We start from the raw sequence: 16255 nt of genomic DNA, 5'->3' as shown, positions 1-16255 counted from the left end.
ACCTTGCCCACCACAGCCTCAGCAGCATTGTTTTGAGATCTTGATGATAGTCATTTTTTTTCTGGAGTAAGATAGAATCTCATTGTTGTTTTAATTTGCATTTCTCTAATGACCAAAGATACTGAACATTTTTCGTGTGCTTACTGGCCCAATTGTACTTCTTCTGAGAACTGTCTGTTCATTTCACTTGCCCATTTTTCGCTTGGGTCTTTTATTTGCAGGGAGGTCTGATTTTTTTTGAGTTCTTTATATATTCTAGATGTTCCTCTGAGGAGAAGCTGACAAAATTTGTTCCCCTTCTTCACTTTGTCTCTTCATTTTGTCTTTGCACCCTGTTTGTTGTTTCCTTTGCTGTGTAGAAGCTTCTTACTTTTATATAATCTCATTTGTTGATTCTTGGTGTTTTTTTCTTGTCCATTTGGACTTTTGTTCAGAAAGTCCTTGCATATGGCCATGTCTCCAAGAATTTTACCTATTTTATCTTCCAGCAGATTCAGAGTTTATGTTTCTATGTCTAGGTTTCTGATCCATCTTGATTTTATTTTAATACAGGGTAAGAGAGATGGGTCTACACTCATCTACACCGCACTGTGGATAATCAGTTTTCCCAGCACTATTCATTAAAGAGGTGATCTTCTCCAGCTCTTTTGTTAAAGACCAGAAGACTGATTGTGCCCCCAGGTCACTTTCAGAGCACTTTCCCAGTGATGACTCACGCCCCACTCACTCACTGGGTGTGAGTGCCTGGGAATTGTGAGCATCCCAAACACACTTTTGGTTAGTCCTCACACCTCTATGAGGCGTCTCATTATCCTTGTTTTTAGATAAGGATGCTTTCTAATAGCTTTTTATTGGATGAAACACAGCACATGAAGTTAACCTTTTCAAAGCTAACACGTCAGTGGGGTTGAGTCTCTCCACAAGGTTGTGCAACCATCACCATTGCCTAGTTCCAGGACAGCTCTGTCCCACAGAAAAATCCCGTTCCCCACCCTGTCGTAGCCCCTGGCAAGCACCATCCTGTGCCTGCCCCCAGATAGCTCCTGCAAACAGAATCCTGCCCCATCTGGCCTTTGGTGTCTGGCTTCTTTCACTTAGCAAAGCGTTTGCAGGCTGTTCATATTGCGACACAGGTCAGAGCATCACTGCTTTTATGGCTGGGTGACAGTCCCCTGCAGGACTTGGTCTGTTTCTACTTTTTGGTTCTTGTGAGCAGCAGGGGAGGCCAGTGCCCAGAGCTGTGCTTGGAGCTGAGTCACACCCTCATCCCTCCGGGCCTGCCCTCTTCTTGGAGCTAGCAGGCTGGGCTGGGGAATGGTGGATCACTGGGAGGGGGAGGCCATCAGGAGTGGTGATGGAAGGAGAAAGGAAGCGCTGTGGGCCAGATGCAGGTGGGCTGGCCTAGGAGGGGAAGTGGCCCTGGTTGGTACAGCAGCCAAATTGGGCCTGGGGAGGGGTCAGCCAAGTTTGCTATGAGGTTTCCTGGGCCTGCACAGCAGGTGAGACTTCTTGCAGGTGGCCTTCCAGCCTGTGTTTCCAGTCAGCAGCCCTGGGTTCCCAGACTCTAGGGACCTGGGATGCTGGGACTTAAGGGATCTATGATGTACGTTGAATTTTGCATGTGAATATGCAGTCCTCACCCTGTTGCCCAGCCAAGTAAAATCAGCCTCTGCCCACTCACTGCTCCTGGGGCAGTGGCCCCATTGCTCAGGACCATCTTGAGATGAGATCTGTCTACCCCAAGGTGCCTGCATGGAGGTCGTATTCAGCTGCCCCCTTCCTCCCACCCCATTCATGTGGGGCTCCCTCGGCCCTTGCTCCTTCTTGCACCTGACAGAGGCAGAACCTGTGCACAGCCCAGAAGGGCTGGCCAGGGTCTTAGAGTGGGAGAGAGGCCATGCTGAGGGGGACTCTACAGAAAGGCGAGCAAGGCTACCCAGGGCACCCCAGCTTCTCAGCCAGCAGAAGGGAGCCTGGCTGGAAGGCAGGGCCCCACAGTTTTGTGGAAGGTCGCATAGCCCCGTGACCGTACCCTCCAACTTTCTTCCAGGTGTCACTTCCGCTGGGTCAGTCCTCTGGAATGGGGGAGGTGAGACTGGACAGTGGGAGACTAGGAGGAGACTCAGGCCACCTGACTGTCACCATGGAGATGTGGTCCTCCTAAGAATGCCAGTCTCAACAGCAGCATGAAGCTCCTGGGGAGTGTGGGAACACACTGTCGTCCTGGGGAGAACTTCTGGCCTTCTGACCTTGAGGGGGGCTCAGTCCCAACTTCTCCGGCAGAGGGGCTTGGAAGTGGCCCAGTCTAGTCCTCTCTTGGGCTCTCAAACAGGGCTCATGGAGCTGTCGGCTTCCTGGGGAGAGGGCTGAGCCCATCCTGAGGTCCACATGGCTTTTCCTGCAATCAAGATTCTGTTTCTGTTCCACAGGCTTGCTGGCCCTGTCCTTCCACCCTGCCTGGGAGTGAGACCGTGGACCAGGCAGCCCAGCTCTGTCCTCTGTGGGAAAGGACGCATGCTAGCCTGCAAATAGCCAAGTGTGGACAAAAATAACCCTGGCCTCAAAAAAGAATGTGGAAAATTAAATAGGGAACATCAGCATTTGCCCAGTACTTTCTACAGCATTAGCTTATTTGGGAGGCAGGTGTTTCTGTCCTCACTTGGAGACAAGGAAACTGAGGCCCTGAGAGGGGAAGTGGCCCACCTGAAATTCTCCTGCAGCCAACAGGCCTTTGGCTACCTGTGCTTCCCATGACATGGCTTGCACCTTCTCATCTACCCCAACGTTGCCTGCTGCTAGGGTATCCTCACTTGCTTCTATCAGTAAGAACTCCTGCTTTTCCCTCAAAGTGCAACTAATGCCACATCCTCTGGAAAGCTTTCCCCAACTCTTTGGCTGGCAGTTGAGCCCTAGCAGAGTTCTGCTTGGATCTCACCACATTGGCTCAGAGCTGTGGGATCCTTGGTGCCTGGGACTGTGCCTCATTCATTGCTATGTGCTCTAATGCTACTCCAGTGGTCGTCGTAGGTGCTTGGGAATGTTTGTCAACTGATTGATCAATGGGCCATGTGTGTGGTAATAAGTTGACTACTTTGTCCCTTCCCTGAAATTTCATCATGGCAACTTGAGAAATTAACATTATTGTAGCCATTTTACTGATGAGGAAACAGAGGTTCAGGGAGGTGAGCTCATCTGTGGAAAGATTTAGGGCTGGTCCTGGATTTGCTCCCAGCCCACAAGCCATGTGGATCTCTCTGGAGGGTCCACGGGGCCAGCACCGGACTTGGGTGGGACTTAGGGGCAACCTATAGGACTCTGGCTGGCTCCTTTCCTCACACCCTACATCCCCTCTGTGGGTCATCCTTGCTTCTCAAGGGCTTCTACACAAACATGGTGAGTCCTGGGCCCTCCCAGGAACACTGTGGTCTTAGGAGGGACCCAGGAGGACTGAGGCTTGGTGCACACATGGCCACAAGTCTGAGCTGGGGTAGAGGCCAGGCTATCTCGGGGTGTGGGGAACACCTCAGCCTGTTCAGGAGTTCTTGGCAAGGAGAGAGCTTCCCGTGGGAGCGCTTGGGTGGGGCAGGCAGGGGCAGAACAGAGTGGTTGGAGGTTCTAGAGCTGTCACAGTGAAGGGAAAGGAGACAGGGTCTCAGATCCACTGCAAGGAGCCCAGGCTCTGGGATTCTGTTTTCTCATCTCATTGTCACCTGGACCCAGCAAAGGCCTGATGGTGGGAATGATGCTGGCCACAGGTGAGGGCAGAGGAAGGACGGGAAAGAGAGCTGGGGAGACATTGTGTCCCTCTGTCCCCTCTGATAGGTGGGAGAGGCCAGGGACCGCTGAAGGGCTCATACTCTGTCCACTCTCTTCCTGGGGTCTGTCTGTCTGTCCATCTGTGTGCTGCGTCCTTGCTGCCTGGCTTTGGGGCAGGTGCCAGCACTCTGTGGTTAGAAATGTGAGGTACTGCTTGTCGGGACAACGAGTCCTCGGTGTGCTTCTCTCTCCTGCCCACGCAGTGCGCTCAACTGCCAGACTGTGTGACTCAGGGCAAGTGTCTGACCTCTCTGGGCTCACCGATGGTGAAGGAGACAGCTTGTGTGTCTCGGAGGAGGGGGCAGTGTCTCAGGGACCCAAGCTGCCCACAGAGCCCCACCCTCGCCTCTCCCAGCCCCACTGCTATTCTGGTCCAATTCCAGCAAGGAGTTACTGTCCTCATCTCCCTTTTCTCATGTTTACCGCAGGGAAAATGACACTTGCTTGGCAGGGCACCCAGAGATGGCAGCTCTGCCTTTCACCAGGCAGAGTGGGGGTCACCTCTTAGGGGAAGGGACGACGCAAACATTGCCTAGTTGGGGGTCAAGGCTGGAGGGAGTCTACCTGTATACTCCTAGCTGGGGCCCACCAGGCGACAGCTGATGCCACCCCCCAGCAGCCCCTTCCAGCTGACCTTGCCTCAGCCCAGGCACACAACTTGGAAGGGGTGACTTTGAGCTGAGGGGCACAGTTTACCCTCACATTGCAGTAGGAGAAACTGAGGCTCAGAAGGCCCAGATCTGCTGGATTTAGGGCTTGGCTGCTAAGTGCTTCCTGAACAATGGGAGCAGGCATGGGGGCTGCTTCTGGATTCAGGGTGCCGAGCAGTCACATAAGTGCGCTGCTGTGCAGGAGCAGGGGTTGAGCAAATTATCACTGGGGAAGAGCCCGTGCTGCCTACTCAGGGCCACCACACTGGTCCCCCAACCCCTTCCAAGTTTGCCCTGTGCTCCTCCAGGAGGCCCCTGGGACCCCCCAACCTTGGTGGCCCATCTTGAATAGGTGCTATTGAGACAACACTCTCCAACCTGACCTCATCCAGTAGGGGCACAAACGAGGAGGCTGAGGCACCCCAGGGTGGGGGATCCAGGCTGCTTGCTACAGCATGAGGCACTGACCACTGGGCTTCCCCATCTGCAGTGTGAGTTTGGCCCTGTGCAGGGAAAGCATGGGTTAAAGACATCCTTGTTTGACCTAGGCTCAGACAGCCAAAAGAGCCTGTCTAGGGCACTGGGAACATGAGAGAGGGAACATCCTCAACACTCGGCCTGTCCTGCCCTCTCTGAGCCCGTGGCCATTTCATCTAAGCCCGCCACCTGGCAGGTGGGGAGAGAAACCCAGAGGGAAGGGGTGCTTCGAGGGTGGCAAGCCCAAGGCCTCGATCATCTTGATGCAGTGCCACTGATCTCCCAGGCATGTTGGGAAACGGCTTCTCAGGTGTCTTCCCGGACTGTCTAGCTTTGGGGCCACAACTGCTGTCCCCTCCTCCAGTCCAGCAGCGCCACCTGGTGGCCTGAGGGGCAGACACCTCCTACCAAGGGACACTCCCTGCCGAGTTCTGTGGCTCCCCAAGGTCACTTGCAGCTGGTTGTGGCAAAATCAGGTGAGAGTCAGGAATCCTGCACCCAGGCTGGAGCCCAGAAAGTTCCCCTCTGCTCTTCCACTCCTTCCCCTGTCTGGGCTGGTTCTGGGGAAGGTTGGAGAAGTGGGGCTTACCCTAAGGAATGGGTGCCAATGATCACAGTGCACGTGTTTGTGTGTAAGCGTGTGTGTCCTGTTGGGAGAGAGACCCTCAAATTATACTGCATGCAGGCTAGGTGGAGGGACTGGCAAATGAGCGAATGAGCAAATGAATGAAGTGTGATTCTTTCCTGGGGACAGTCCTGTGCCTTGAAGTATCTTAGATTAATCACTGACTGGTGAGTGCTGAACACCACAGGAAGTTACACACACACACACACGCTCACAGACTCACATACAGATCTGTACCTATACACATATATGCACATGTGCACAGACTCATAGACACCCTGCATGCCTACACACATTCATCCACACCCCTACCCTCATACTTAGTTCTCACACCATGAAGTAGAGTGAACCAATCTTCCCCCTAGGCAAAGGAGAGAATCAAGGCTCATGGAAGACACCTAACTTACTTGGGGCTGGAGAGGCTGCTGTGACTGAGGTTGGAAGGGTGGGGGACCCTGTCACACCCTGTCCCCAGCCTAGGCTCTGTTCCAGTTGTGTGTCCTGGTAGAACTATGGTGATCTCTCTGTGACCGCCTGAGTTAAGATGCTGGAGCTGCCCTCAGACACCTCTGGGTTAGTTCCAGAAAGGACAGGTAAGGCAGGGGAACTAAGGCCCACAGCTGACCACAGAGAGGGGACAATGAGGTGAATGAAGTACAGGAGACTCTCCTAGGCCCCAGGTCCCAAGGTCACTGTACAGCCTGGATGCCTTGTTGTGCAGGGCTCACATGCTCCTGTCCCAAGCTATCCCTGGATAGGAAGGTCTCCTGGGAACTGGGTCCCATGCTCCCCAACCTCTGGCTCCTCTGCCAAGCTGAGCAGAAGAATCTTTTGTAAACTTTAAAATGCACAGTCTTTCCCAGTGACTCTGGGCACTGCCATTTGGAACAGGGTAGTCAAGTCTCAGGATGGTGCAAACCTTGGCATTCCTAGCCCCTCAGAGTCCGCCCCTGGGCACAACAGGCTCTGATAGTCAGTGTGTCATACCTGGCCACTGGTGATGCCTATGGACCTGTATAAAATACTGAAGTCTTCCCCTGGCCAGGCAGTACCGCAATGTCATCAGAATGCAAACCCACTGTTGTGCATATGTGTGCCACAAATGCAGATTGGCCCTAGGGTCTGGTCATGGCCCCCATGGTAGTCCTTGTTGGGTGGCTGGATAGCAGGCCATATACCTGGGAATCTGGTGACATCTTGGCATGTTGGGAAAGTGTTGACACCATCTTTGGGCCCAAAGTTCAATACAGGGAAGGTAAGGGTGTCCTTGCCTACTTCCCCAGAGGGAGCCCCAGGAAGCTGAGGGGCTCAGGGAAGTGGGGTGCAGAGTCTTGGGTGGTTTAGAAAGAGCACTTTTCCCATGCAAGTCCTTGTGCAGGATGTGATGACACAGGTGTGGTGGGTCACAGAGGGAACAAGAGGCCCAATGAGCTGGAGGGGTGCACCTCATCCCAGGGCTCTTGTGTTTCAAGTGGGGAAACTGAGGCCAAGAAAGAGGCAGGGGCATGGTTGAAGTCTGTGTTCAGGGCTCATGAAGTCCCAGGGCACCTGGAGTCTGGGTGTGTGGCTCCCAGCTGCAGCCAGCAAAGCCCCGGGCTGGAGGCCTAGGGTTAGCAGTTCCTCCTGTGGCCCTGCCAGCCCATCTGAGGGGCACTCATTGTCCTTGAGGAGATCATGTCTGGGAGGAGCCTTGGGGTGGGCAGAGTGGCTGGGGGAGGGGTTCTTGGTGCTTCCTCCTCCCGGAAGCACTCTGATGACCCCACTCAGCACTTGGTGTCACCCAGCTCTGCCCCCAAGTGACTGAGCACCTATAACTGAGCTCTGGGGAGGAGGGAGGGCCAGAAGGATTTGGGGGCAAGAAAGGGGGTCACTTATGTGGAGACCCCAAGGGTTGGGGGTAGGGTGGGGCGCAGTCTGCAGGGCCCTGGGCCATGTGGCCTGTGTGGTCCTGGGGTGCAGTGTGGACGAGTGACCTCATGGCAGGCAGCCCCAGGGGAGCAGTGCAGAGGACAGTGGGCATAGACTGGTGGACGGTGGGCTAGGCCTGGTCATGAATGAGGTGCAGGTTAACCGGGGTGCTGGGCTGTAGCCCAGGAGGGTCAGCATCCCTGTTGGGGCCAAAGGGCCCTGTGGAAATGGGATGCATGTCGGGGGCGGGGGCTGGGGCAGGTGGGAGCGCTGGGCAGGAGCCACCTCCCTCCTGCCGTTCCCCAGCCCCTTCCTTTCCTCACTTTCTTCCCCTCCCACCCCCCCACCCCCCGCCTCTGGCTCCTACCTCTGGGCCCGCCCCCCCCAGGTCAGATGGCCCTGGCCGGCATTCAGCTTGACTGGCCAGCTTTCTGAGGCTCCTACTGGGGAGACAGGGATTTGGGATGGCTTTGACCTTGGAGCCAGGGGGGTATAGGTGGGGAACTCAGCTCCTCCTGTAGGTAACAGTGGGGGCCTGCGATTGGTTCCATCAGGATTCCCAGGTGAACCGGGCACATAGACCAGAGGGTGGGGAGGTGTGAGCAGGACATCTGATGGTGTCTTCATTTCATCCATGGGGTCCCCTGTGTCCCATATGGACTCACCCCTGCCTCCTGGCCCCCACTCAGGGGATGAGTGGGGGTGCAGGGAACCCCAGCATTCATAGCCCCCAAGAGGTAAGATTGGGGTGCAGGGAGCCCCAGGAGGCACAGCTCTGGTAGGACTGAGAGTCGGGTGCAGGGAGCCCTGACATGCACAGCCGCCTCCCAGGAGGTGCCCTTGAGCACAGGGAAAGCCAAGCCAAAGTCTGGAAATTGCCACAGCCAGGCCCAGGCACCCAGTTCAGACAGGCCTCTGCCCCGCCTTGGTGTCCAGGCCTCCAGGAAGCCAGGGTGGGTGCCCGAGGTGACATTTCCTGCTATTAATGGCGCTTAATCTAAACAAGCCCTAATATTTACCTCCAGACGCCTCCGGCCTCGGTGGTGCCAGACAGGGAGAGTGATGAGTGCGCTCAGCTACCCCACCCAGTACTTCCCCAGCTGAGGCCAGAGCTGGCTGTACGTGGGACTAAGCAGGACACTGGGAGGCTGAGTGGAGCCCTCCAGGGCCAAGCCTGAGTCCTGTCTCTTGGTCTGTGAAGTGGTGATGACCCTGCTGACTCATAGGCACTTAGGAGGCCCACAGGGGAGCTGTTCCTCCTTCTGCCTCCAGACCAGACCTCTCAGTGATCTGGTAGGTCAGCGTGGGGACTGGGTGCCTGCTCCACCTCTGAGTCCCTTCCCTCGGGTGGCCAACTTGGGACCGGGATGGGGGGAGTTCTGCTGATTTTTGCCCCTGGACATTGGGTGGACAGGGAAGGGAGGGTGGCTGGCACCCAGACCCCCCAGCTCGGCGCCCCACACCGACCCCTGCCCAACAGCCTGGGAGCCAAGTTGAGGGCGCAGGGGATAAACGGCGTTAATTCAGATGAGCATTTCTCCTTATGGGGATTGTTTACATCAGATATAAATACACCATTTCACGTCACTCTGGCTCTCTGAAAATCCGGGAAGGGAGGACACAGCAGGGGACACACAGACCTCCCTGCCTGTCTTGAGCGATCAAGGACAGGCTTGGCTGGACCTGCCGGAATCTGGAGAAGCACAGGGAGTGGGGAAACTGAGGCCCACCTATCAAGTTTCTGCACAACAGGCCATCAGACTGAGCAGTCAGAGGTGCAGGAATGGCTCCCAGGTCTTGACCTTTGGCTCCAGAAGACAGGTGACCTGTCCTCTGAGCTGGAGCAGTGGCTGCTCCACCCTCCTCCAAGCTCTTGTAGTCTGAGAGCCCTCAAGCCCCAAGGAACCCAGGTTGAATGGATGCATTTCAGATTTGGGGACATGAGGAGGACTTAGCTCACATACCTCAGAGACTTCCTCCTCCTAGAAGAGACTGTTCCAGAAAAATTGCACCCCCCTTCAACTCTAAGCAGAGCAGTCAGCTAATGTCGGCTTTTCACTCATTAGTGTGAATAAGAGTGATAACCAGGTAGAGAATCAGAATGGGGAAGCTGTGGTGGGGATGGAAAAGGGAAGGATGGCACAGGGCCACTGGGACCCAAAGCATTGGCATAAGAGGGGGCACGTGCTATAAAAGAAGGGGGAGCCACAAACCCACACGTGAACTTAAATGGGCTAGTGTGGTCCCCTCCCCAGCCCCCGAGAGTCAAGCCTTGCCCACCTTTGCCCAGGCTGTTCCCTGACCTGAGCATTCCTTCCCACCACCCTCTGGCTCCCCACAGCCTTGCCCAGTGAGGTGGTCCTCACAGCACAGTGGGGGAATCAAGGCTGGGGGCTCGAGCTCCAGGTCACATGGCTTGGGTGGGCACCAAGGAGCCCATGGGCAGTGTCTGGGACCATGAGGGATCCCTGGGATGGAGCATGAAAATAAATGGGGTCCAGGGTCCCTGACCCTGAATGACTGAGTGTGGGTTGGCTCCAGGAGAAGTATCAGCCATCCAGGGGCCTCCGGGCCATGTGACCATGCAGAAGCCCACCACTTGGCCTCTTCCTTCTTACTCCTCTGGTTGGGAGGGTGACTGCCAGGGGTGGCTCAAAGTCTTCCTGTCAGAGGCCAAGAGCCACGATCTGGGGATTCTCCAGCCAGCAGCATTTTTCTGCACAGATGGCCTGGCCCAGCTACTTCTTGTCCTGAGAGCCAGGATCTCCCTGTCTTGTGGAGCTCTGGGTCTGTGTGAGATGCCCTAGAGCTGGTGGCTGGGGACTGCATCCAGCAAGGGTCAGGGGTGATGCTGCTGCTGCTGCTGATGATGATGGTGATCATGAGGACGATGACCATGCCTGTTGCTTCTCTTGCATCTGGGCCAGGAAGTCACACCGGGGAGAGTCCTGGTTCCTCTGTGCCCTGGCTGACATCTCAGCTGGGAGGCCTTGGACTCACATCCCTCCCACCCAGTCACCTCACAAAGTCCTGGAGCCAGAGAGCCCCAGTCAGGATCAGCGGGGACAATACTGCCTTGGATGGTCAGGCACTCTGTCTATGACCTTGGCAAAGCCTGTCCCCTCTGAACCTCAGTATCTTTATCTGGAAAAAGGGAATATAAATGTCTTCCTGCCTCCCACCTTATCCTTCTCTGGGGCTCGAATTTGGAGATAGGACCTTTGCTGGGGGGCAAGCCTGGTCTTTGCCTCCCTTCCCACACGTCCTGCTCCCAGCCACCTGAGCACGGAGGACTTTTCTCAGGAGACCAGGGCCCCATCTAGGGCCCTGATTCTATCTCACCTGCTTCAGTGGCTGAGGCCAAGTTCAAGGGCAGAGATGTCCAGAACGCCTCTTGTCCACCCTACCTTCTACCAGTCTGGAGAGGCCCCTGGAGCTCAGATCCTCCACGAAAAGCACTCAGGAAAATCCTGGAATCCAGGCCAGAAGAGGCGGTCAAAGATCCACACCAGAAAACTGTCTTCTCATTGAAGGTACTGGGAGACATGCTGACCCAGGTCAGAGCGGCTGGGCCAGTCCTTTGTATCCCTGGAGAGAACAGCAAAGGGGACACGGTGGCCTCCAATTGGCAGGTCAAATTTGAGCGGCTGTGCATCTTTGTTTTCATTTTCTTATCCACAGGATGGGGCGTGAACCCTGCTGTCCTCCTGGGGGCAGCAGGCAGGGTGTTCTGAGGCCTTTCCTGGGATGGGGGCTTTGGGAAGCTCTGAGAATATCCATGAAGGAGGACTAGCCCCATCAGAGGCAGTGGGGCTGGATTGGGATTTTGACTGCCACTGCCCTGCAGTGGCACCTGTGCATGTCACTGGCCCCTCCCCAGCACCAACCAATGGACGAGAATCTTCTCTCCTTTGATGGGAGGCTGTGGATCCAGTGTCAGTTCAGAAAGCCAAGGCTGTGCTCATGCCCCAGCCCCTGTGAGCATCTTGCTGGGTAGCTGTGTAATGCCTGCGGCTGGGCGCACCTCAAAGAGTTGAGTCCCTCCCCATGTTGGATGCAGGACTGTGTTCCTGACAATTTTTTCTGTCCTTGTTCTCCACTTGTGTGAATATATAGGTAGTTCTCTGCAGGTTCTGTTTTCAACCCTCCTGGGAACTCCAGTACCCAAATCATCTTCGTTCCTTTTTCTGAGCTCTTATTTCTGGAGACAAGATGGCACAAGGAGCAGCTCCCAGCTACCCTTTTGAGTTTTCAGTGGACACAATGTTCCTCCAGGGAAGGTAGATAATTGGTATTGAGGCCACCACACCCCATCTTGTGGCTTGCCAGACATTACTAATCTACCACAATACAGTGGTCTTAAAATCTCAGCACAGTGTACTCAGGAGCCATTATCAGTCAATCAGGATGAAACCAATTAGCTGCCCCTGCTCAGGCGCCAGTGTCTGGCTGGCCAACTGCTCACAGGCCTGACCTTTGGCCCCTTGTGGGTGCTGTTGCTTAAGGGTCAGGCCCATTAGCTAGGGCCTGGGCAAGGGCCTGTGGGCCAGTGCTGAGTATGTGGTGGGGGCCTGGGCCCTTGGAGCTCTTGTGCACGCCGACCATGTTGCCGCTGGCCTCACACTGTGCTCTGTGCCTGTGGAAGAGGCCGCGAACAGTGGCCTGGAAGCCACTGGTGACAAAGCAGTAGACAATGGGGTCCATACAGCTGTTGAGGCTGCTGAGGGTCACAGCCACATGGTAGATCACAAGGCTTGTGTGGTGGGGCATGCTGGGCCACAGTGCCACTGTGACTTGGCGGGCATGGAAAGGCGTGAAGCATACGAAGAAGATCACCAGCACGGTGAGCAGCAGCTGCATGGCCCGCATGCGGCGCTGGCGGCCCTGGCGTAGCAGGCCGGGCCGCGACAGAGCACACATGATGCGGCCCGTGAACACACTGATGACCAACAGCGGCAGCAGGAACTCCAGGACAGTCAGCACAAAGACACGGCAGCAGGGCCGCCCACCAGTTGTCACTCCCAGCACAGACAGGGTCACAGCACCTGCTGCCAGCCACACACAAGCACACACAGCCCTGGCGCAGGCTGGCTGGCGCCAGCGGTGGGAACCATCAGGCTGCACAATGGCCAGGTAGCGGTCCACACATATACAGGTGAGGAAGAGGATGGAGCAGTGCATATTGAGGAAGTAGCCAAGGACGTGGGGGAAGGCACAGCGCAGGCAGCCTTGTGCACTGTAGAAGACCACGAAGCGCGTGGGCAGGGACAGGCCCACCAGCAGGTCGGTGACCACTAGATTGATGGTGTAGATGACCGATGGCGTCTTGGCTTGGGTGCGGCAGCAGAAGACATACAGTGCCAGACCATTGAGCACCAGCCCCACCAGAAAGATGACGCTGTGCACGACCATCAGTGCCAGCCATAGTCCTGGGAAGGCGCTGTGTAGCTCCTCGTCCAGCTGGGCAAACAGGTAAAATAGGGCCTTCTCTGGCACACTGGTGTTGGTCCATGCTGCCACCACTGTGGCATTGGGGGCAACCACAGCCCAGGGACCTGGTGGAGACTCAGAGGGCATGGTGGCAGCTATGTGCCTCAGGCCTAGAAACAAGGAGATGTGGTTATCTATGGAGCCAGCACAGCATCCGGCTCTGCTTGAAGCTAGGGCCTTGCCAGGTTCATCTGTCTGCTGGGCCCCTCAGCAACCCCACTCCAAAGCCTTTGCCTCACCCAGCCTGATCCCACTCTCTCCATGCCCCCGGACCTGGGACTTACAGGGTGCAGCTTTGGCAAATGTTAAAGTTCCTGAGACTATCCTTGCTGGACAGGTGAACACACTGGTTGCTCAAGACAGAACACAAATACAAGATGACAGGGCTCAAGCATGTGGATTCAGAGCTTCGCTCCAATTCTGCCTCTTTCACTTAATCACTGTGTATCCTTGGGTAAGTCACTTAACTGCTCTGCACCTTTTTTCCTAATCTATATCACCAGAATCCCCTTGCTGCTCTGAGGATTAACTGAGCCAGCCTGGATCAAGGGCGAGGCAGCACACCTGGCATGTATGTAGGTGGTGGCTGATAATCCAGTTCTGCTAGGAAGAGCTGGCCCATGGAGACCTCCAAGCTGTCTGTCCCATATCTGCCCCACCCCTACTGTCATGGCCCTATCCTCCAGCCACGTGTCTGCTCTCACCTACTCCCAGGTCAGCTCAGGTCCACACCTTGGACCTTCGCAGGAGGGGTTAGTATGCTCAGCAGGGCTGGTTAAGGGCTGAAAGCCAGTCCCCAGTCCCCAGGTCCCCACTAGCTATGGCAGACTATCTTCCCAGCCCTGAGTAGCTTGCTGGGGCTGGAGCCTGGATCTAGGTTGAAGCGGCAGGCAGCTGGTGTGAGTCAAATAAACAGTGTGCTCTTAGCGGGGGTGGTGGGGACCAGGGCGGGCAGAGGGCTGGGCCTGAGTTGCCCACTCTGTTTATGTTTCTGCTGAGGAGTGTTTAACTCAGCTCTGATTTATCCCTTTATTTATAAATGAAGGGTTAATGGGGACCCTACCCCCCACCACAAGCTGGCCTGACCCTCCAAATAAGGACATTTCTGGCCCTTTCAGGAGAAAGGAAAAACCTCTGGGGGGAGGCAGGGAGAGGGAGTGGGCATGTGGGACATTCCGGGTGTACAGTGCCCCCACCCTCCTGCAGGAGAAAAGAAGACCCTCCGCACTGTCTCACTTCCTGTGTCCCTCCTAGTGGCTGTTGCTGTAAACAGGTTGGACACTGCCCACTCCCGGGAACTGGCTGCAGGACCTTGGGCAGCAGGTCTGCCATTCCATCCTGGGAGAACATGATGTTGTGTCCTACCTCCCAGGAAACTGGGGACCAATGCCCAGCCTAGCAGCAGGTGGGTACAGTAAAGGAATGCTTACTTTGGGAGGGTCTGGTCTGGCAGGACAGATGGCCATCTCTGCCCTCAGGCTCAGAGAGATCAGCACCTACCTGAGGTCACCAGCATGCCCTCTGGCTCTGTAACCTCTGCCCTGGACATCTGCCACCCTGGGCTGCTGGGAGGAATCTGGGCTGTCCAGGCCTGTGTCCTGCCCCACTACTGTCCCCACACATGTGGTGGTCTCCAAAGGACTGGAAGTTTGGGGGAGGGAAAGATGTATTGCAGAGGTGGGTGTGACAGGCATGGAGCCTGGGAGCTTGGCAGCTCAGGGCTGTGGGCTTGACCTCCTGCAGGAGGGAGGCCTAAGGGTCCCAGGAAGGAAAGGGGGCCATGCAGCGTGTCTGCCTCTAGCATTGATGGAGTGCTGGAAGAAAAAACCCAACAACCAAGGAACACCATGGCAAATGGGCCTTTTGGGTACCCTTCTGCATGCTTTTTGGCTTTCTAATTTGTCTGCACTGGGCTTGAATTAGTGTCACAATCAGAGACAAATAAACATCACTGAATGTTTCCTCTGGGAGCCAGTCCCAGGATGACGCTGGCCTCAGGATCCTGCCCTCCCAGGAAATTCCCCAGGGCCAGCCTCGCCTGCCGCCTAATAGTGCCACTGAGAGGCCGGGGACACCAGCCAGGGCCAAAGGGACTCCGGGGCCTCCAGAGTCAGAGGATAGATCAACATTCAGATACCCCGGAGGCCAGACAGGTAGAGAGAGAGGAGAGGGCAAAGCACATGTGTGGATTCACAGCTCAGAGTAGGAACCCAGATCTCAAACAAAGCTAAGCCCTGATCTTGGTGACATGGAGCCATAATCCCAGTAATCTGATGAACCTTGATCCATGTCACACTCTGAGCCCTGACCTGGTCATGCACTGAGCCCTGACCTCAGTCACACACAATATCCTGCTCCTGGTTACACATGGGCTCAGGGTGTGGACTCCTTGTCAGGCTGGGTTCATGGGCTTTACCAGCTCAGGCCTTCTCTGCCTGCCTCCACTTGGACACCTTCCTGGAGTGGGCACGGGGATAGAATGAGGGCTCAGTCAGAGGGGAGGCCCAGAGGTGGGGAATGGGAGCACAGCAATCAGGAGTCCAGCACCCAGTCCGAGTTGTAGCTCAGTGACAGAACTGGTGTGTGCAAAGACCCTGGCTTCCATTCCCAGTACTGCAAAACAACAACAGACCCCAGTTCTGCCCTGGACTGCCCTATCCAATCCTGTCCGAGCCTCAATTTCTTCATCTGTAAAGTGGACGAAGTAGACTGTGTCAAGGGATTTACTGGTGCATGGTCAAGCACGTAGTAAGTGCTTAGAAACGGGTCACCATGCAATGAGATGGCTCCAGGCCGGGCAGACAGAGGCTGAGGGATGAGCTCTGCACCACTTCAGGAGAGGCCTGGAGGAGCACAGTGGGACGGCAGCTTCCAGCCAGAGGTAGCTTTGACAGCCCCTTCCTAGGGCCCTGGAGCCACCCATGGGTGACTGGCCTTGGTCTGATCCTCCCAGAGCCTCAGCCCCTCATCTTGGCCGAGAACACTGGATCCTGCTGCCCCACAGGGCTGCTGGGCCTCAGTGAAGATGCAGGCCTGGGGAGGTGTGGCTGGGTAGGCTGCTGGGGAAATCAGAGCCCCACAAAGCACAGGCCTTTTGATCTTCTGGGTCCCTTTTAGGAGACTGGGAGGATGAAGGGTGGTGCCCCCAAACCTTCCCCAGGGCCCTACAGCAGCCTTTAGGGTGGAGCACTGGGGTAGGGCTCCTGGGGCACTGTGTATTCCCACTTCCTTGCCTCTGCCCGGGCTACTCCTTCCCTTATTCCTGGTATGGCCCCTGGCCTTTTTACTA

At 55.9% G+C, this 16255-nt stretch overlaps 1 protein-coding gene across 1 annotated transcript; it reads right to left on the bottom strand.

Moving 5' to 3' along the window:
• Positions 1-7919: 7919 nt before the first annotated feature.
• Gpr20 (G protein-coupled receptor 20) lies at positions 7920-14027 on the bottom strand. The gene has a single exon (XM_021251375.2). It carries the CDS (start codon positions 13051-13053, stop codon positions 11977-11979), a length of 1077 nt encoding a protein of 358 aa, XP_021107034.1. The 5' UTR covers positions 13054-14027; the 3' UTR covers positions 7920-11976.
• Between the last annotated feature and the right edge of the window lie 2228 nt (positions 14028-16255).

This window comes from Heterocephalus glaber, unplaced genomic scaffold, assembly GCF_053883595.1.
Source record: "Heterocephalus glaber isolate CG9 unplaced genomic scaffold, H.glaber_assembly_v1.0 deba00000281, whole genome shotgun sequence".
NCBI classification, from domain to species: domain Eukaryota; kingdom Metazoa; phylum Chordata; class Mammalia; order Rodentia; family Bathyergidae; genus Heterocephalus; species Heterocephalus glaber.
This window is presented reverse-complemented; position numbering and strand designations above follow the sequence as displayed.